The sequence below is a fragment of the Protomyctophum parallelum genome, assembly GCF_964188405.1.
Source record: "Protomyctophum parallelum genome assembly, chromosome: 22".
In the NCBI taxonomy this organism is placed as follows: domain Eukaryota; kingdom Metazoa; phylum Chordata; class Actinopteri; order Myctophiformes; family Myctophidae; genus Protomyctophum; species Protomyctophum parallelum.
In genome coordinates this window covers 2,653,163-2,675,492 of record NC_139714.1, presented here as the reverse complement: position 1 = coordinate 2,675,492, position 22,330 = coordinate 2,653,163, and the positions used below count along the sequence as shown (strand labels likewise).

The window sequence follows — 22,330 nt, the reverse complement described above, 5'->3', positions numbered from 1 at the left end:
ACGGTATGGGCTATAGCCCATGTTCAAAAATGATGAAAAACGAGGTTAATTTATTTTTTCAAAATTAAAAAAAACGATGGGCTATAACCCATGTTTTGTTTTTTTTCCATTTTTTTCAAATCCTCAAAAATGATGAAAAACGGCGTGCTATAGTATGCCGTACGGTATGGGCTATAGCCCATGATCAAAAATGATGAAAAACGAGGTTAATTTCTTTATCAAAATTAAAAAAAAAACGATGGGCTATAACCCATATTTTTTTTTTCTTTTATTTTTTTCAAATCCTCAAAAATGGTGAAAAACGGCGTGCTATAGTATGCCGTACGGTATGGGCTATAGCCCATGTTCAAAAATGATGAAAAACAAGGTTAATTTTTTTTTCAAAATTTCAAAAAACAATGGGCTATAACCCATGTTTTTTTTTTTTTTTTTTTTTTTTTCAAATCCTCAAAAATGATGAAAAACGGCGTGCTATAGTATGCCGTACGGTATGGGCTATAGCCCATGTTCAAAAATGATGAAAAACGAGGTTAATGTTTTTTTTCAAATTTTCAAAAAACGATGGGCTATAACCCATGTTTTTTTTTTTTCATTTTTTTTAAATCCTCAAAAACGATGAAAAACGGCGTGCTATAGTATGCCGTACGGTATGGGCTATAGCCCATGTTCAAAAATGATGAAAAACGAGGTTAATTTCTTTTTTCAAAATTAAAAAAAACGATGGGCTATAACCCATGTTTTGTTTTTTTTTCATTTTTTTCAAATCCTCAAAAATGATGAAAAACGGCGTGCTATAGTATGCCGTACGGTATGGGCTATAGCCCATGTTCAAAAATGATGAAAAACGAGGTTCATCTTTCTTTTTTCAAAATTTCAAAAAACGATGGGCTATAACCCATGTTTTTCTTTTTTTTTCTTTTTTTTCAAATCCTCAAAAATGATGAAAAACGGCGTGCTATAGTATGCCGTACGGTATGGGCTATAGCCCATGTTCAAAAATGATGAAAAACGAGGTCTTTTTTTTTTCAAAATTTCAAAAAACGATGGGCTATAACCATAGACTGTAAAAAATATGGACAAAGCGTTCGCCGGGTTTAACATGGACGTAAAATGAAGCCTGTTATTCCTGCACTGTAAGTCGCCATCTTTCTAGATCCGTTTGGTACCAGCTGGCCATTGGCTGGCTCCGTTTTGGACCAGCTGGCCATTGGCTGCCCAGACAACGAGGCGGGACTTCCCCCCTTCTTCTCCGTTGGTTTTTATTTTGACTCGAGTGGGAGGGGAATCCCGATCATAGACTGTAACGGTAGCCACGCCCCTCAGAACATACGCGATGTTTTTTTTTCTTTATGGTAATTTTTTTAATTAATGGGACCATAATTTTCCAAAAAGAATATTATGACATTAGAAATGAGACTTTAAACTAGTGACTGGAAGAAGAAAGTATTCATGACCATGTTTATTAAGGTAATACAGTCTAGGTGAAGTTGGGCCAAAATACATGGGCAAATGACAAATGATGAAAAACGGCGTGCTATAGTATGCCGTACGGTATGGGCTATAGCCCATGATCAAAAATGATGAAAAACGAGGTTAATTTCTTTATCAAAATAAAAAAAAAACGATGGGCTATAACCCATATATATATATTTTTTTATTTTTTTCAAATCCTCAAAAATGGTGAAAAACGGCGTGCTATAGTATGCCGTACGGTATGGGCTATAGCCCATGTTCAAAAATGATGAAAAACAAGGTTAATTTTTTTTTCAAAATTTCAAAAAACAATGGGCTATAACCCATGTTTTTTTTTTTTTTTTTTTTTTTTCAAATCCTCAAAAATGATGAAAAACGGCGTGCTATAGTATAACCCATGTTTTTTTTTTTTCATTTTTTTTAAATCCTCAAAAACGATGAAAAACGGCGTGCTATAGTATGCCGTACGGTATGGGCTATAGCCCATGTTCAAAAATGATGAAAAACGAGGTTAATTTCTTTTTTCAAAATTAAAAAAAACGATGGGCTATAACCCATGTTTTGTTTTTTTTCCATTTTTTTCAAATCCTCAAAAATGATGAAAAACGGCGTGCTATAGTATGCCGTACGGTATGGGCTATAGCCCATGTTCAAAAATGATGAAAAACGAGGTTATTTTGTTTTTTCAAAATTAAAAAAAACGATGGGCTATAACCCATGTTTTTTTTTTTTTCATTTTTTTCAAATCCTCAAAAATGATGAAAAACGGCGTGCTATAGTATGCCGTACGGTATGGGCTATAGCCCATGTTCAAAAATGATGAAAAACGAGGTTCATCTTTCTTTTTTCAAAATTTCAAAAAACGATGGGCTATAACCCATGTTTTTCTTTTTTTTTTCTTTTTTTTCAAATCCTCAAAAATGATGAAAAACGGCGTGCTATAGTATGCCGTACGGTATGGGCTATAGCCCATGTTCAAAAATGATGAAAAACGAGGTCTTTTTTTTCAAAATTTCAAAAAACGATGGGCTATAACCATAGACTGTAAAAAATATGGACAAAGCGTTCGCCGGGTTTAACATGGACGTAAAATGAAGCCTGTTATTCCTGCACTGTAAGTCGCCATCTTTCTAGATCCGTTTGGTACCAGCTGGCCATTGGCTGGCTCCGTTTTGGACCAGCTGGCCATTGGCTGCCCAGACAACGAGGCGGGACTTCCCCCCCTTCTTCTCCGTTGGTTTTTATTTTGACTCGAGTGGGAGGGGAATCCCGATCATAGACTGTAACGGTAGCCACGCCCCTCAGAACATACGCGATGTTTTTTTTTCTTTATGGTAATTTTTTTAATTAATGGGACCATAATTTTCCAAAAAGAATATTATGACATTAGAAATTAGACTTTAAACTAGTGACTGGAAGAAGAAAGTATTCATGACCATGTTTATTAAGGTAATACAGTCTAGGTGAAGTTGGGCCAAAATACATGGGCCTCTATGGAGCTATGGGGCTTTTTGGGTCCAGTCCAGCGCCACAACAGGCCATTATATGAACTACCGATTTCAAATGAGGCTTCACGAAATATCTGGCTGACTGCCCCCCTGGCTATAACCCATGTTTTTTTGTTTTTTTTTTCATTTTTTTCAAATCCTCAAAAACGATGAAAAACGGCGTGCTATAGTATGCCGTACGGTATGGGCTATAGCCCATGTTCAAAAATGATGAAAAACGAGGTTAATTTCTTTTTTCAAAATTTAAAAAAACGATGGGCTATAAGCCATGTTTTGTTTTTTTTTCCATTTTTTTCAAATCCTCAAAAATGATGAAAAACGGCGTGCTATAGTATGCCGTACGGTATGGGCTATAGCCCATGTTCAAAAATGATGAAAAACGAGGTTATTTTGTTTTTTCAAAATTTAAAAAAACGATGGGCTATAACCCATGTTTTTTTTTGTTTTTCATTTTTTTCAAATCCTCAAAAATGATGAAAAACTGCGTGCTATAGTATGCCGTACGGTATGGGCTATAGCCCATGTTCAAAAATGATGAAAAACGAGGTTCATCTTTCTTTTTTCAAAATTTCAAAAAACGATGGGCTATAACCCATGTTTTTCTTTTTTTTTTCTTTTTTTTCAAATCCTCAAAAATGATGAAAAACGGCGTGCTATACTATGCCATACGGTATGGGCTATAGCCCATGTTCAAAAATGATGAAAAACGAGGTCTTTTTTTTTTCAAAATTTCAAAAAACGATGGGCTATAACCCATGTTTTTTTCTTTTTTTCTTTTTTTTCAAATCCTCAAAAATGATGAAAAACGGCGTGCTATAACCCATGTTTTTCATTTTTTTCATTTTTTTCAAATCCTCAAAAACGATGAAAAACGGCGTACTATAGTATGCCGTACGGTATGGGCTATATCCCATGTTCAAAAATGATGAAAAACGAGGTTATTTTGTTTTTTCAAAATTTCAAAAAACGATGGGCTATAACCCATGTTTTTCTTTTTTTTTTCTTTTTTTTCAAATCCTCAAAAATGATGAAAAACGGCGTGCTATAGTATGCCGTACGGTATGGGCTATAGGCTATAGCCCATGATCAAAAATGATGAAAAACGAGGTTAAAAAACAAAATCAAATTTTCAAAAAACGATGGGCTATTATAACCCATGTTTTTTTTTTTTTTTTTTTTTTTTTCAAATCCTCAAAAATGATGAAAAACGGCGTGCTATAGTATGCCGTACGGTATGGGCTAGCCCATGGTCAAAAATGATGAAAAACGAGGTACATTTTTTTTTTCAAAATTCCAAAAAATGATGGGCTATAACCCATGTTTTTTGTTTTTTCAAATCCTCAAAAATGATGAAAAACCGCTTGCTATAGTATGCCGTACGGTATGGGCTATATAGCCCATGTTCAAAAATGATGAAAAACGAGGTATTTTATTTTTTCAAAATTTCAAAAAACGATGGGTTATATATAGCCCATCGTTTTTTGAATTTTTGTAGAAAACAAAATATCCCATGGCCCATGTTTTTATTTAATTTTTTTATCCTCGTTTTTCATCATTTTAGACCATGGGCTATAGCCCATATCGTACGGCATACTATAGCATGCCGTTTTTCATCATTTTTGAGGATTTGAAAAAAATTAAAAAATTAAAAAAAGATGGGTTATAGCCCATCGTTTTTAGAATTTTAGAAAAAAAATTATCCTCGTTTTTCATTATTTTAGACCATGGGCTATAGCCCATATCGTACGGCATACTATAGCACGCCGTTTTTCATCATTTTAGAGGATTTGAAAAAAATGAAAAAATGAAAAAAAAAGATGGGTTATAGCCCATCGTTTTTGGAATTTTAGATTTTTTTTTTATCCTCGTTTTTCATCATTTTAGACCATGGACTATAGCCCATATCGTACGGCATACTATAGCACGCCGTTTTTCATAATTTTTGAGGATTTGAAAAAAATGAAAAAATGAAAAAAAGATGGGTTATAGCCCATCGTTTTTTTAATTTTTGATTTTTTTTTTTAATCCTCGTTTTTCACCATTTTAGACCATGGGCTATAGCCCATATCGTACGGCATACTATAGCACGCCGTTTTTCATCATTTTTGAGGATTTGAAAAAAATGAAAAAATGAAATAAAGATGGGTTATAGCCCATCGTTTTTTGAATTTTCTATTCTTTTTTTTATCCTCGTTTTTCATAATTTTAGACCATGGGCTATAGCCCATGTCGTACGGCATACTATAGCACGCCGTTTTTCATAATTTTTGAGGATTTGAAAAAAATGAAAAAAAAGATGGGTTATAGCCCATCGTTTTTTTAATTTTTGATTTTCTTTTAATCCTCGTTTTTCATTATTTTAGACCATGGGCTATAGCCCATATCGTACGGCATACTATAGCACGCCGTTTTTCATCATTTTTGAGGATTTGAAAAAAATGAAAAAATGAAAAAAAGATGGGTTATAGCCCATCGTTTTTTGAATTTTTGATTTTTTTTTTATCCTCGTTTTTCATCATTTTAGACCATGGGCTATAGCCCATATCGTACGGCATACTATAGCACGCCGTTTTTCATCATTTTTGAGGATTTGAAAAAAATGAAAAAATAAAAAAAAGATGGGTTATAGCCCATCGTTTTTTGAATTTTTGATTATTTTTTTTATCCTCGTTTTTCATTATTTTAGACCATGGGCTATAGCCCATATCGTACGGCATACTATAGCACGCCGTTTTTCATCATTTTTGAGGATTTGAAAAAAATGAAAAAATGAAAAAAAGATGGGTTATAGCCCATTGTTTTTTGAATTTTTGATTTTCTTTTAATCCTCGTTTTTCATTATTTTAGACCATGGGCTATAGCCCATATCGTACGGCATACTATAGCACGCCGTTTTTCATCATTTTTGAGGATTTGAAAAAAATGAAAAAATGAAAAAAGATGGGTTATAGCCCATCGTTTTTTGAATTTTTGATTTTTTTTTATCCTCGTTTTTCATCATTTTAGACCATGGGCTATAGCCCATATCGTACGGCATACTATAGCACGCCGTTTTTCATCATTTCTGAGGATTTGAAAAAAATTAAAAAATTAAAAAAAGATGGGTTATAGCCCATCGTTTTTTGAATTTTTGATTATTTTTTTAATCCTCGTTTTTCATCATGTTTAACCATGGGCTATAGCCCATATCGTACGGCATACTATAGCACGACGTTTTTCATCATTTTGAGTATTTGAAAAAAAAAATGAAAAACTGAAAAAAACGATGGGTTATATATAGCCCATCGTTTTTTGAATTTTTGTAGAAAAGAAAATATCCTCGTTTTTCATCATTTTTGACCATGGGCTATAGCCCATATCGTACGGCATACTATAGCACGCCGTTTTTCATCATTTTTGAGGATTTGAAAAAAATGAAAAAATGAAAAAAACTATGGGTTATAGCTCATCGTTTTTTGAATTTTTGTAGAAAAAGAAAGTCCTCGTTTTAAAAAAAATTTGACCATGGGCTATAGCCCATATCGTAAGGCATACTATAGCACGCCGTTTTTCATCATTTTTGAGGATTTGAAAAAAATGAAAAAAAGATGGGTTATAGCCCATCGTTTTTTGAAATTTTTATTCTTTTTTTTATCCTCGTTTTTCATCATTTTAGACCATGGGCTATAGCCCATATCGTACGGCATACTATAGCACGCCATTTTTCATCCTTTTTGAGGATTTTGAAAAAATGAAATAAAGATGGGTTATAGCCCATCGTTTTTTGAATTTTTGAATTTTTTTTTATCCTCGTTTTTTTATCATTTTAGACCATGGGCTATAGCCCATATCGTACGGCATACTATAGCACGCCGTTTTTCATCATTTTTGAGGATTTGAAAAAAATGAAAAAATGAAAAAAAAAGATGGGTTATAGCCCATCGTTTTTTGAATTTTTGATTTTCTTTTAATCCTCGTTTTTCATTATTTTAGACCATGGGCTATAGCCCATATCGTACGGCATACTATAGCACGCCGTTTTTCATCATTTTTGAGGATTTGAAAAAAATGAAAAAATGAAAAAAGATGGGTTATAGCCCATCGTTTTTTGAATTTTGGAATTTTTTTTTTATCCTCGTTTTTCATCATTTTAGACCATGGGCTATAGCCCATATCGTACGGCATACTATAGCACGCCGTTTTTCATCATTTTTGAGGATTTGAAAAAAATGAAAAAATTAAAAAAAGATGGGTTATAGCCCATCGTTTTTTGAATTTTTGATTATTTTTTTAATCCTCGTTTTTCATCATGTTTAACCATGGGCTATAGCCCATATCGTACGGCATACTATAGCACGCCGTTTTTCATCATTTTGAGTATTTGGAAGAAAAAAAAAATGAAAAAATGAAAAAACCGATGGGTTATTATAGCCCATGGTTTTTTTAATTTTTCAAAAAGAAATATCCTCGTTTTTCATCATTTTGGACCATGGGCTGTAGCCCATATCGTACGGCATACTATAGCACGCCGTTTTTCATCATTTTTGAGGATTTGAAAAAAATGAAAAAATGAAAAAAAAATGGGTTATAGCCCATCGTTTTTTGAATTTTGGATTATTATTTTTATCCTCGTTTTTCATCATGTTAGACCATGGGCTATAGCCCATATCGTACGGCATACTATAGCACGCCGTTTTTCATCATTTTGAGTATTTGAAAAAAAATAATGAAAAACTGAAAAAAACGATGGGTTATATATAGCCCATCGTTTCTGAATTTTTGTAGAAAAGAAAATATCCTCGTTTTTCATCATTTTTGACCATGGGCTATAGCCCATATCGTACGGCATACTATAGCACGCCGTTTTTCATCATTTTTGAGGATTTGAAAAAAAATGAAAAAATGAAAAAAAAGATGGGTTATTATAGCCCATGGTTTTTTGAATTTTTGATTTCTTTTTTTAATCCTCGTTTTTCATCATTTTTGACCATGGGCTATAGCACATATCGTACGGCATACTATAGCACGCCGTTTTTCATAATTTTTGAGGATATGAAAAAAATGAAAAAATGGAAAAAAACTATGGGTTATAGCCCATCGTTTTTTGAATTTTTGTAGAAAAAGAAAATCCTCGTTTTTATTCATTTTTGACCATGGGCTATAGCCCATATCGTACGGCATACTATAGCACACCGTTTTTCATCATTTTTGAGGATTTGAAAAAAATGAAAAAATGAAAAAAACTATTGGTTATAGCCCATCGTTTTTTTTATTTTTGTAGAAAAAGAAAGTCCTCGTTTTTAATAATTTTTGACCATGGGCTATAGCCCATATCGTAAGGCATACTATAGCACGCCGTTTTTCATCATTTTTGAGGATTTGAAAAAAATGAAAAAAAGAAAAAAAGATGGGTTATAGCCCATCGTTTTTTGAATTTTTTATTCTTTTTTTTATCCTCGTTTTTCATCATTTTAGACCATGGGCTATAGCCCATATCGTACGGCATACTATAGCACGCCATTTTTTATCCTTTTTGAGGATTTAAAAAAAATGAAAAAATGAAATAAAGATGGGTTATAGCCCATCGTTTTTTGAATTTTTGATTATTTTTTTTATCCTCGTTTTTCATCATTTTAGACCATGGGCTATAGCCCATATCGTACGGCATACTATAGCACGCCGTTTTTCATCATTTTTGAGGATTTGAAAAAAATGAAAAAATGAAAAAAAGATGGGTTATAGCCCATCGTTTTTTGAATTTTTGATAAAAAAAATTATCCTCGTTTTTCATCATTTTAGACCATGGGCTATAGCCCATATCGTACGGCATACAATAGCACGCCGTTTTTCATCATTTTTGAGGATTTTGAAAAAATGAAAAAATGAAAAAAAGATGGGTTATAGCCCATCGTTTTTTGAATTTGTGATTATTTCTTTTATCCTCGTTTTTAATCATTTTAGACCATGGGCTATAGCCCATATCGTACGGCATACTATAGCACGCCGTTTTTCATCATTTTTGAGGATTTGGAAAAAAATGAAAAAATGAAATAAAGATGGGTTATAGCCCATCGTTTTTTGAATTTTTGATTATTTTTTTTATCCTCGTTTTTCATCATTTTAGACCATGGGCTATAGCCCATATCGACCATCGTTTTTTGAATTTTTGGAGAAAAAAAAATATCCTTGTTTTTCATCATTTTGGACCATGGGCTATAGCCCATAACATACGGCATACTATAGCACGCCGTTTTTCATCATTTTTGAGGATTTGAAAAAAATGAAAAAGAAATTCAGGCAAACATCTCCACCGTAAGATGAACCTAAGTAGGCTAGAATGGGGTTGGTAGGTTTAAGTATGTAGGACTAGTAGCATGCCAAAGTTTGTGCTATTGCCATAGAGAATGCATTGGGCGTTTAAGTTAAATAACTCAGAAACTACCAAACATTTTAAAGTAAAACGTTCCAGCATGTGTCTCCACAGTACGCTGAATAATAAAAAGTGTGAATGGTTTCTAGGTGAAAGTGATTTTTTGACGTGCCAAAATCTGCCATTGAGCCCCATGTTAAAAGTTTCAAATTTGAAAGCACTATATTTCTAAAACTATGACACCTTTCAAAGATTCCTTTTCAGGCAAACATGTCCACCGTAAGATGAACCTAAGTAGGCTAGAATGGGGTTGGTAGGTTTAAGTTGTAGGACTAGTAGCATGCCAAAGTTTGAAATTCAAGGTCATTTATACTGATCAAGGTCATTTACTAGTCTCATGAAGGTAATTTATACTCCTCAAGGTCATTGATATTGGTCAAGGTCATTGAGCGGCGCGCTGCTGCTATGCGTGATTCTTCATCATTGTTGAGGATTTGAAAAAAGGTGAAAATCAAGGAAAAGCAAAAGGCTATATATAGTCCATGGTGTCGTTTTTTACGATTTCGGAGGATTTGAAAAAAAGGTGAAAATCTCAGAAAAGCGAAAGGCTATAGTCCATGGTCACAGACCGCATACTGGTCAAGGTCATTTATACTGGTCAAGGTTATTTATAATGGTGAAGGTCATTTAATGACATTATGAAAAACTCACTCCAAGACCATGGGCTATAGCCCATCATCTCGAGTGATTTTCGTCTTTTTTTCAAATCCTCAAGAATGTAGATAAACGGCGTGCTATAGCATGCCGTTCGATATGGGGTAGGCCTATAGCCCACGGTCAAAAATGATGAAAACCGAGGATTTGAAAAAAAGACGAAAATCACTCAGAGACCATGGGCTATAGTCTATCGTCTCGGAGTGGTTTTCGTCTTTTTTTCAAATCCTCGAAAATGAGGAAAAACAAGGATTTGAAAGAAAAAAAGAAATCACTCCGAGACCATGGGCTATAGTCTATCGTCTAGGAGTGATTTTCTTATTTTCAAATCCTCAAAAATGATGAAAAACGGCATGCTATAGTATGCCGTTCGATGGCTATAGCCCATGGTCAAAAATGATGAAAAACGAGGATTTGAAAAAAAGACGAAAATCACTCCGAGACCATGGGCTATATATAGCCCATCACAAATGTTTTCTGCTCCGGGGATAATTTGGCCAAATTACAGGGTGACATCAATGATGAATTACGTAAATTAAAATTATGGTTTGATCGGAAATAAATTATCTTTAAATGTGAGCAAGACTAAGTTCATGCTATTTGGTAAATGCAGGACAAACACTCAGGTACATATTCAAATAGATGGGGTTGAACGGGTGCAAACAAACTTCTAGGTGTGACAATTGATGACAGGCTTAGCTGGAAAACACACATCACAAACGTAAAATATAAAGTAGCTAGAAGTATAACAGTCATAAATAAAGCAAAACAGGTTCTAGATCTTAAGTCACTTCAAACCCTCTACTGTTCCTTAGTCTTGCCATATTTCCATTACTGTGCTGAGGTATGGGGTAACAACTATAAAACATCAATTCATTCACATGTCATTTTGCACAAGAGAGCAATAAGGACCATTCACACGGTTGGTTACCTGGAACACACAAATCCACTTTTTTTCACAGTCAAAATTGCTCAAATTCACAGACATTGTAGCGTACCAGACAGCAATAATAATGTACAAAGCCAAGAACCATAAATTACCAGCAAATATTCAAAATCTGTTTCAGGATCGGGAGGGGGGTTACAATCTGAGGGGAGAATTTAATTTCAAAACGTTAAGTCATAATACCACATTGAAAAGTTTCTGCATATCACAGAATCCAGCGAGTAATTTCAGTTATAGAGGGGTGGGAGTTTATACGTTTTTACTTCTTCTCACTCCTTTTCGGATATGCTTATAGATTTATTTATTTTTAATTTTTCCTTGTATTTCTTCTTGTTATATTTTAACTATTTATTTTAATTGTTTTTCCTTGTGATGTGAAATGCAAGGAATTGTTTCTGTTTTATTGGCATATTCGAAATAAACATGACAAACAAACAAACAAAGAAACAAATTTGTGTCCTAAAGACATTTCCTCCATAGCGTTCCTAAGATATAACATTCACGTGGTTGGTGGTTGGAAGTCAGGTCCTGATAACTACTTAGAGGCCAGACTGTCTGGAGAAGTGTGGATTTATACCAGATTTGGGTAAGACTGATGTCTAGCTGTGTAGTTGATTGTGATTGCTCTACCTTCCTCGTGCATACAGGGTATACAGTTATACACTATGCATGCATACACGCACGCATACACGCACGCATGCACACACACGCACACGCACGCACACACACACACACACACACACACACACACACACACACACACACACACACACAGTACCGGTTTGGCATGTTTTTCTATTTATTAATAGATAAATGTGCTCAGTGGAGAAAGTGCTGTTAAGCAGTGGCATGAGCAGGGCCGTGCGATTTCATTGTCACCTAGGCCTAGGCTAGGACGTATCTATGATGAATGAGTCCACGTGACTCCCATTGTAAACACTTCTGCCAATATACTTGTATCTCCTTCAGACGGGCACACAGGCAGACAGACAGAGATCTCCATATGGGCACCCCTGACCAAAGTGATAGACAGACACTCTGACTAGGGGGCATATGCATTCCTTATTTTAGCCCAGATTTTAAACAAACGGGAGAAAAATTATAATACTGTACCTTTTTGTTTTTACCTCAACCCGGCAGAGATAACTATACAGCGGTTCAGTCACTGATGAACATACTATAATCTCCATCAAGCCGGGAAGCCTTAGCCACCCAACATAGGTGTGAGGACACCTATGCTGTATTCTTTATGTGTAACTCCATATTTTGGGTAAAGCTCATCCTAAAAACTATTACATTTAATATATTATTAAATGTAATATATTGATAATAAATTGAATATATATATATATATATATATAATTTACAATGCCCTGCTTTGTGTTTTTGTATCACGGAAATTATTTGATTTGTTGAGCACGGGATGAATGTTTATAAGAGCGCCCCTCACTTCACGAGTTTGCATTGAATGTATTTAATTATGTATTTTATTTTTATTTTTGTATAGATATCGCTGTTATATGGTTCTTTATTTCACATTTGCTTTTCTGCTGTAACTTTTATATACATTGTAGTGTCTCCATGACAAGGAATATTTATTCCAGAGCCTCTTAGGAGGCCTTATAGTCATTTTTGAGATAAACTCTTGAGATAAACTCTTGTATGTGAACTTGAGACACCACATGACCATGATCCCTACCTCTCATATCACAGGGACAGGTCTTATTTAACCTGTGTTCCCCTACCCCCTTCTGATTGGTTGCATGACTCTCTGGCACCATATTTAAGTGTGAACCATTATGTGCCCTGTATTCCCTGATGAAGGCTTAACCGCCAAACGTTGGATATTCCTGTCTTACCTGCTGTCCTAATAAATATTGGTACTCTAGCTATTGGTGTGTGCGGCCACCTTCTTGTTTATACAAGATCTCCTCTGCTGAATTCCAGACCCATGGATATCAGCGCTATGATTGGCTACAGACTTTGTTACTTTGTGTAACAGTGTTAAAAGATGAGACAACACACCACGGATATTTCATTGTACGCACCTGAGGGGTAATTTGTCTTTGATGAATAATAGTATATAGGGGATATTGTAGCCTACTCGATGAGAAGGCCTAGGTCACAAGATGTGAGGGCCGTGTAGCGGCCGGACCTCTACATGCTCAGTGTATATTTGGGCACATGTTTAACCCCAATTCTACTTCCAATGACTTCTACTTCTAAAAACATGCAAATATATAATCTCCCATTCTCCCCCTTTGGAGATAACAAAAACTATTGGATACGGGGTGCTTTGGTGGCTCAGCCAGTACCATACTGTAGAACTGTTTAAATCTTTGTCTCACTATTCTCAGTTTCCTTTCTCTCTATACTCCACTCATATCTTCTAATTTATATAAATCCATATCTCGGTCTGTCTTGTACATGTCCATGTCAACCTATGATCCCAGTGCACTCCCAAATCGGTGCATCATAACATGACTGACTGAAATCAGTCATGTTACAGCCTGTAACAGAACAAAAGCCTGGTCCACATTGCAACGCATTTTGCAACTTGCAGCCAGTTGAAGCAGCCTGAATTGAGTTGTTGCAGTTGCAACTTGTTGCGTTGCAAATCATTGGCGTGACTGTACAGACAGAGGGTATAGGCCTACTGTATGCATAGCATACATAGTTGGGACAGGTTACATGCAGTCGGCAAATACACAGTACAGTGACAAATACCCACAAACATTTTAAGAAGAAAAAAAAAAAGGGACAGTGCTAACTAAGTGAGGCATCTACATATTTGGGCAAGGTTCCACCATTGACTTACATTATAAAATTAAAGTTAAATATGTTAAAAAATATATATATAAAGTAGTAAGTTACTTTCCTTGGCCCACTGGCAGTGTGCACAAACATGTGCCAATGATTACTTTGAGATTAGCGCCAGACTAGTGTCAGACAGACATACGGACCCTTTTGCAGACAGTACCTGCATGCTACAGAGCCACAACGTGGGTAGGATGCCTGGTGATTCAGCCAGTTTGTGCACTGACCATATATATAATGCTCCTTGTGAGTTGCAAGGACTCAAATGACTCCCATCATGTACAATTACGTATTATGGGACTCCTCTGAGTTTCCTGTCTCCCCTACACTCGATCAAAATAAAGCGTAAAATGCAAAAAACAACAACAGCAGCAAAACTATTGGATGGGGAGCCTGATGGCTCAGCCGGTTGGTCGACTGACCACAAGCTCTGTGTGGGTCGGTAGGACCAACTCTCACTTGAGCTCGGTTTCCTGTCTATCTAAATAAAGCCTAACATGCAATGAATGAATAAATTGGGTTCCCGGTGGCTCAGCCGATTATGTAAATGTGTCCCATTTTTGTTGGGGTCTCCCTAAACTGTTACCAGTGTAGGGGCCTGGGGCCTCTTGGAGTTGATCTGCTTACTGGCCTGTTCCTCTGCCTGGAGTGTAGAACGGAACGACTTAACTTTACTTTGAAATTCAGTCAAAGACTCTAACTTCTGGTATATGATCTGATCAAGCTGGTTGGCATATGCGTCTGCATCATAATCCACTACCGCTGTCATCTCCAACAAGACTTTTTCATCCTCCAGCCAGCGGATGGACTCCTGGAAGACAGCTCGGTGGCCTTCTATAACTTCCACCATCTCCCCCATCTGAGACACTGCCTCATGGAAGGTACTCACCTGAGGAGACACTTCTTCCTCGTTCTCTTCACAGAGCATTTTGAGGTCATCTCTGTTTGGCGAGCTGCTCAGCCAGTCCTCGTCCAGAAGTTCCAGCTGATTGATTGCATATATGTTGGGTTGACCCCCTTCCATTGCATTGTTGGGGTCAATTGCCAGCTCCTTCACCCTGTTAGCATAGCGTAGTGTGTTGAGGGTATTTTCACATGACGTCATACCAGGGGATATTGTTGCAATCATGCACGTACGGGAGTTCTCCCCGATGAAGGAGTCTCTGAGGACCTGAGTGAGTTTGCTGTCCCTGAAAGGAGTATAAGGCTTATTACGTCCCAGGGCCCTGATGCACTCCTTTAGTGCTAGCAGACTCTTGTTAATCTCAGCTCCCTCCTGGCGAGTCTTGCGGTCCGAACTGGATGTGTCAGCTCCTCTCTCGCTCCCAGCCAGGTCGATGAGTGAAAACTTCCCATGCATACTCCCCTTCTTCCGCAGAATGATCTGGAACACAGCGTGGCTCCGCGACGAGTGGCTGTTGGCTGACGTCTGACCTGACGTTCTGCGGGTGTTTCCCTCTTCTATGAATTTGAGAACATCCTCCATACATCTGACCTGTTTCTCCTGAAGTCCTACCACCTGAACCTGCTGTTTAGCATCCTCCAACACCCTTAACTTAGATTTACCATTCAGCAGGTCGAACACATTTCCACCATAGATTTCAAAGAAGGTTGAGTATACTTGTAGGTCTAACTCCTTATAGTTGGGTTTCTTCAACATGAGAAATACATCCCTAGCAGTTAATGCGTAGATGCCCTTGGAACAATCCTGGGTCTTTCCAGACAAATCTCCACCCATAGTATGTGTTTTTCCACTTCCTGTCTGTCCATAGGCGAAGCAGGTTGCCATTCCCCTCTCAAAGATGGTCTCCACTAGAGGCCTGGCTGTGAACCTGTACACCATCTCATTGGTTGTGGAGTCGTCAAATGCGTAGTCGAATCTGAAGGTCTGGTTCTCTAGGTAGCGGGTCAGATCCACCTTCTGCTTGGGTTCATGGACCATCACCACATCTTTACTGGGAATGGTGATCACATCCAGGTCCTTCATGGCCATTTCCTTCTTGTTCAGTGGACGCTTCCTCACACAAACACATATTCTGTGTTCTTCAATCAGGTCTGCTGAGGTCAGAGGTCTGTAGTCTAGACTTGCTCGGAAATCCCTGATCATGTACATGATCTCATAGTTAGGAATGGTGGTGTCGATCTCCTGTGCTCGCTTCTCTTTCAGCGCCTGCTGCTGTTGTCGACGGCTTTCTCTCTTCTCGTGGATTTTCTCCACCTCCTTCACACAGTTGGAATTCCTCCTCTTCCTCCTCTTCTGGAGTTGTGTGCCGGAGGTAGTGGTGGCTGGAGTTGGCGGCCTGGTGCTGGCCAACGACGCTCTGTTGTCTCTGGATGGGGCGTCATTCTTGGACAACAGAATGGCGCTGTGGTTCTTTGCAACTTTATTGATTTTAACAGATCTTACAGAAGCAGGAGTGGGAGGAGGTGGTGGGGTATCAGGGCTTGGGAAAATGTGGTCATTTGGGGCGACATTTGGGTTTAGAGCAAATATACTCTCCAGGTCAATCTCTTTCCCTTTTGTTTCTCCGTTCTCAATCAAGTCCACTGTGACACTGTGATTATCCTCGTTCAGTGAGGTCACCATCACACTGAGCCTTATATCCACATAACTACCAGCAACAATCTTCCCAAAACGGTATGCCATTGTACATTACATAAACCGATCTAAGTGTTCATACAGGGAATCAACGCATGTACTTATTGGTCAAGGAGGAAGATGCGGAGGACGTGTGTAAAGTCTTTGCAAATCTTATCTGAATATCTGGGGGCACAGATTTGGTAACCTCTTAAATGTTTAGCTGAATTCTGTCAGTGTGTATCCTTTATTAAGAAGTTGTACAATTATAACCACTATTTATACCACAAACTCTCCGAAATTGGTATACGTCACATCAGCTACACACTGATTGGACAGAAATGATGATATCACAGTTGTCGGTAACAGAAATAAAATTCACTTGCTGGGATAGGGGTAGGCTAGCCGTCTAAAAGAGGTTGTGTGTTTTTGAGGGGTACTGGCCACTCCTATGCACAGCTTTGTGTGTGTCTGCATACTTACACCTTACATAAAAAAATCACTTTCACCTAGAAACCCCATTCTCAGCTTACTGTGGACTGTCGAGACACATGCCGGAACTAAATGTTTTGTAGTTTCTGAGTTATTTAACTTAAACAAATAAACACCCAATGCATTCTCAATAGCAATAGCACAATATTTGGCATGCTACTAGTCCTACATACCTGTAAGTATGTAGGACTAGTAGCACTAGTAGGACCAAGAAGAACAACTTACAATAGGCCTACTGTAAGTTATTGTAAGTTGTTCTTCTTGGTCTCACTTTTCAAATGGAGCCTTGGGATCATGTACAGAGCATTTTAATGGTGTTTGTTGTGCATCAAAGGTATCTTTTAATGCTTTTAAAGGGACACTTCACCCTTTTTGCAAAAACATATATGTTAATGACGTTAAGAAGCTTTAGAACACTTTCATGGGGGTCTTTATGTGTGTAATATGTGGTTTTAGATATTTTAGATTGTAGCAGTGAGCCCGGTGTCTCTGATGTCATGGACACTGGGATCACTTCCTTCCTGGACTACATGTTGTCTCAGTAAGACAGATCTCCCCCTATCCACAAGGAGGAGCAGAGCACCAAAGAATTATGGGAATTGTAGTCCAGGAAGGTAGTGAGACCAGTGTCCATGACATCAGAGACACTGTGCTCACTGCTACAATCTAAAATAGCTAAAACCACATATTACATAAAGACATATACATAAAGACCCCCAGGAAAGTGTTCTAAAGCTTCTACACATCATTAACATATATATATTTTTGCAAAAAGGGTGAAGTGTCCCTTTAAGTGTTATCATGTATTTTAATCACATACATGAAATACAGAGGAGAAACCATGACAGAACACAGACAGCCTGGTAGCTCAATGTTGAAAATGAGTGGTATTCCCCTAAAAGCAGTGTGCCGGCAGTTGTTTAGCTGTAGGCCAGTCAATCTAAGGTTTTGACCCAAAAGAAATTGCAATAGCAATTGTTAAAGTTTTTTTTTAATGATCCTTAGGGTCATCCAAATAACATATCAATAAAATCACAACTGTGTGAGGGGCGCTATTTTTATCATACTGATGTATGATTATTATCATTCCGGCCAATCACATCCTGATATACGTCCAGCTGTTAATGTTACTATGAGTAAAACTGGCCATTCATTTTCAATGATATTTAATGTTTGTGTTAGGACAAAGTTTGTGTTTAATACATGCACACTAAAAGCTGGACATAGTTGGGGCTAGTGCCCTTAAAATTGTGAATGAAATAATTAGTTGGTCATGGTAAATTAAGGCGTTGAAAGTTGGGCTACCAACTACCATACAGTAGAAGTTGTCATGGTTTTCGATGTTGAAAACAATTATGAAAATAGCCTAAGAAAAAAACAGGTCATCCTATAATCGGGGATTAGACATTTTGACATTACACATCCAGGCCACAAGATGGCACCAATACCGCTGAAACCAGTGTAATGAATATGAAACCGTTACAGCTCAGCTGTAATATGAAGTTATGAACGATGTGGTTCAAAAGCTGTCCCAAGTTAAGCAAACGAGAAGTTATATGACTTCTTTATTCAACTCGTCTGTGTGCTTCTGTATGTTGATGCGTATTATTCCTTTTCCAGCAGGACTAGTCACCTGCTCACAGAGCCAAAACTACTAACTGGTGTACTAGCCTCGGAAACCAGAATCTGGTGTACAACCAGCATTCTGCATTAAGTGCTTAACTGACCAGCCAGCATTCTGCATTACTGTGCTTAACTGACCAGCCAACTGGCAACCCCCACAGAGAATCTAGGTTGTATTGTCAAGAGGAAGGTGTGAGACATAAGACTGAATATAAATTAATTTATGGCTGTTATCAAAGCAAACCTGGGATTCCATAACACCCTCAACATTGCCACAGGCTGAACACCGGTCCTGTGATGACCATATTAGTTGGACAGTCCTGTTCTGATGGTGCCTTCTATGTAGTAGGCCTACAGCACGTTGGTCAATTGTTGTAGCAAACATGTGCTATATAAATAAAGCTGATTGTCAGCAGTAGTATTTTGAAATCAATTATTTGACAGGACGAGTACAAAGACCACTTTAATATTTTAAAAGGACTCAAGCAGCAGCAATACATGTAGACCTTTAACATTGTACCGTACCTAGCTATAGACAGCAACAGTTTTGCTCTGAAAGCCTTTACTTACCTTCAATACAATGGTAGCTGCCAATTATACCCTCTCATACTGCTCTTAATTCTGGATAGGACACTATTTTGTCATGCAGTATTTTGTTGCCGTCAGGAACTTGAGAAAAAAAACCCCCGTCCATATACATTTCATGAATTAATACACTAATTCAATGTTTTTCATTCAAGTGGTCCTTGAGGGGATTCGAGGTGGTCCCCAGCTAAATGGAGTTGCAACCTTACCAAATACACCCTTTAATTAATGTAAAATGAAACCAAACGGTCCATCTGGTTTCATTTTATGCTATGACGTTAGATTTAATTTGCAATTAGATAATGTGGAATAATTGTTGATCGTTTGCCTGTTCTGTTCTGACGCTAAATCTCATCAAATGGTGCATGGCTCAAATGTCGAATAAATAATGGATCTTTGATACAAAAAAAAGGGTTAAAAAACACTGCCCTACTTGATCATTCTATTTATAGTAGCAGCAGATCTGCTACTTTTGCCAATTTTGAGCGGCAGCAGCGCCAGCCACTCCTATACACAGGTTTAATTTAATTGTTTTGTAAACACATTGACAATGAAGGGAAAATTTACTTCATGTGTCATATTGTCTGTTTATTGTTAATGGCGTTTAATGTTTGTGTCTGCACTCTGCACCGTTTGTTTTATATCACCTAATCAACATGATTATATAAATATATTAAAATCTAGATATAATATATTAGCACCCCTCACTTCACACTGGTGTGATTTCTTTAATTTGATTTGATACATGCAGGTTTACAGTTTTCTCCCGACAGCAATGATTTGAAAGAACTCATTGAATTAATTTTGTTCAAACAGGAAACACGTAATTTAGCATCTCCATGAATCTCTTAAATTTCCCTTGGGCTGTACTCAAATGATCTGGATTATAATGAACTACTTATATACAATGTTTCAATTCAACCAAGAGCTTTTTATTAAACAAATGCTTACCCGTCACAAGTATTTTATCATCTTAAAACTCACTCAGTTCATGGTACAATATCACATCAAATGCAGTCTGATTTTATGAAATATTTCAAATTGTACCGAGTCATTGGAAGCTGGGGCGTAGTGGTAGGTCGTCTTGGTGTGGAATGGAGAGGTTCTCGGTTAGATTCCCCGCTCCTTCTGGCTGCATGCATTTCAAGCCATGTGTCCTTAGTCCTTGGTGTACATTTAAAGCACTTTATTTATGCACCACTTTACAATGAGACAACCGACAACTTCACAAGTTTTAGGGGTGTAAAAAGAGTGGGTGACAATATTTGTTTAGTGTTAAGAATACACAAAAAATTAACACAATACTGTAACCCCTTCAACTGTACATACTTTTCCCCCCATTAGCCTACTTAAATTGTTTATTATGCTTTGGCAACGTAAATGTTTTGTTTTTTCTTCTCATGCCAATAAAGCTCCTTTGAATTTAATTGAATACCAGTTGATCCATTTTGTTCCACCAGCATGCTGAGTGAAGACTGACCGCATGGTCTCCCTCTCCGCCTTTTGCACCTGAACAGCCACAGCCAGGCCGCGGGGTCCCTGTTTAGAGAGTGGAACCTGGAAAAGGGCTCAGACAACAGTGACTGTGGCAACAGGAACAGAACTGAAACCTTTTACTATGCAACGCAGCCAGTAGAACACAACCAACCGATACCTGCCCCCATCTGCCCGCTGGCCAAACGGGGTTTTTACCTGGAGTACACAAAGTGGCCGCCAGGAGGATGAGAGAGGTGCGTTTGTGGCCTCCTTTTGCTCTGGGCAGGCCGAGGCTGCGAGCAGGAGCAGCGCCGCCTAGCGGGACGGCAACGGAGCGGCCGGTGCGTCGCTTTGCTGTGAGACAAAGAAAGCCCAACCATGAATCATGCGACATGACCTTTAACCATTTGCGACCAGGGCTAACACAATAATATAGTTTTACATAACGTAGGCTATATGTTATTTAAAACAAAACAAAAAAACTCAAAACTAAATAAAAAATAACCCAAGCGGTATTTTACCATGTTATTCACACTGAATCAAACAGTAGGCTATTTACAAAAATAACCCAAGCGGCATTTACCACGTATTCACACTTAACCAAACAGCAATACCTGTTTATATCATTCACACATAATCAAACAGTATTTACAAGTTATTCACACCTTGTCTTTCTTTCAGACCAGGGTCAGACCCGTTTTTGAGGGTGGGTTAGACCAGTTTCTCTAGTCCACGCATGTAGAAGAGACCGCTTCGGGCCTGCTGCAGTGCCGGGGTCCGGTTTCAGGAGCAGCTGTATGCGCCGCACAGCGCGAGTTCCGCCTCAAAGCTCCTCTGCTGAAAGGCAAGACACGTTTCATAATCAGCCGCGTTGTCCAACGACACATACACACTGCTGGGGGACAGGTGACCTTCGCCATAGAGACCTGGAGACAGAGAGGCCGTAGATGCAGTAGTAGAACCGGGCTGGAAGTTGAACTGGTCGTCGGCCACGTCGGCCATCAGATACTGGGTGGTGTTTGCGGGCGCCATGGCGGATGGCACTCGCGGCGGACTGTGCGTAAAACGCGTAAAATCCTCCTGGTGGTGGCGCGTAAAGGCGACGTTTTCCACTTCGACGAGGCACATCATAACCTGCCGTCTCCTCTGTTGTTTGCGGACGGTGGCTTTTTTAGAGGAACGGAGAGCTTTGCCCCGGACGGTGGTGGCTCTCAGGCCCCTCTTCGCCGAGGCCGCCTCCTCGTCGACGGGATTCTTCGATCTCATTCTCAAACCTGCGGCGGACACGCACTTGGCTGCTCTTCTACTGCGCACACAACAGTTCAGTTTCACGTTCTTCTTGTCGTCCATGGTCATATCAAAACACATATTCAGTAATTCCTGTCGGGAATAAATATTGAGAGGAAGTAGAACAAATGGAGAAAAAAAAAGATGACTCACGCTGTTAGTTAAGAAAAAATAAACAAAACTAAAAACACCAATAAAGAAAATAGGTGTAGGTAGGCTATATATATTCCTACTTTTTAATTGACTTATTTAAGACGACGGTGTAGCGCGTGTAAAATGAGCTGCTTCCCTCTCAGGTCCCGAACTTGTTATAAGTTATAACACAACTGAACGAAGTAACGAACGTCTGAAGCACGTCAAGTTTTATCAATGACTCATCATGAATGGAGTCTCTTTCTGTCTGCGTCCGGGTGAGAGGGCGGGGTACAGGGTGCTATTCTGCTGTCCCTAGCGGCGAGGAGTGTGTGTGTGTGTGTGAGAAA

General features: G+C 38.0%; 2 protein-coding genes across 4 annotated transcripts in view; both read right to left on the bottom strand.

Moving 5' to 3' along the window:
* LOC310853609 (kinesin-like protein KIF2A) overlaps positions 1-16,394 on the bottom strand; it is a gene marked incomplete at both ends in the record, with an annotated part of 32,650 nt that extends 16,256 nt beyond the window's left edge. Inside the window, one exon of the mRNA XM_083758001.1 lies at positions 14,394-16,394. Within this exon, the coding sequence (XP_083614127.1) occupies positions 14,394-16,394 (2,001 nt within the window). The remainder of the gene's footprint in view (positions 1-14,393) is intronic.
* Positions 16,395-19,995: 3,601 nt separating this feature from the next.
* Positions 19,996-22,201, bottom strand: LOC310853799 (uncharacterized protein). Of its 3 annotated transcripts, none has more exons than XM_083758261.1 (3): positions 21,488-22,201; positions 21,227-21,395; positions 19,996-20,915 (listed from the first exon to the last, which is right to left on the bottom strand). In XM_083758261.1, exons 1-2 carry the CDS (start codon positions 21,927-21,929, stop codon positions 21,385-21,387), a joined length of 453 nt encoding a protein of 150 aa, XP_083614387.1. In that variant the 5' UTR covers positions 21,930-22,201; the 3' UTR covers positions 19,996-20,915; positions 21,227-21,384. The 3 variants fall into 3 exon arrangements, with proteins under 3 accessions (XP_083614387.1, XP_083614386.1, XP_083614385.1); XM_083758260.1 differs by having other exon boundaries at positions 21,227-21,398; positions 21,488-22,199; XM_083758259.1 differs by having other exon boundaries at positions 21,227-22,199.
* Between the last annotated feature and the right edge of the window lie 129 nt (positions 22,202-22,330).

What these genes read in the sequence shown, in the direction of transcription:
- LOC310853799 (XM_083758259.1), bottom strand. Translation starts at nt 21,929, where the DNA reads ATGTGTTTTGATATGACCATGGACGACAAGAAGAACGTGAAACTGAAC.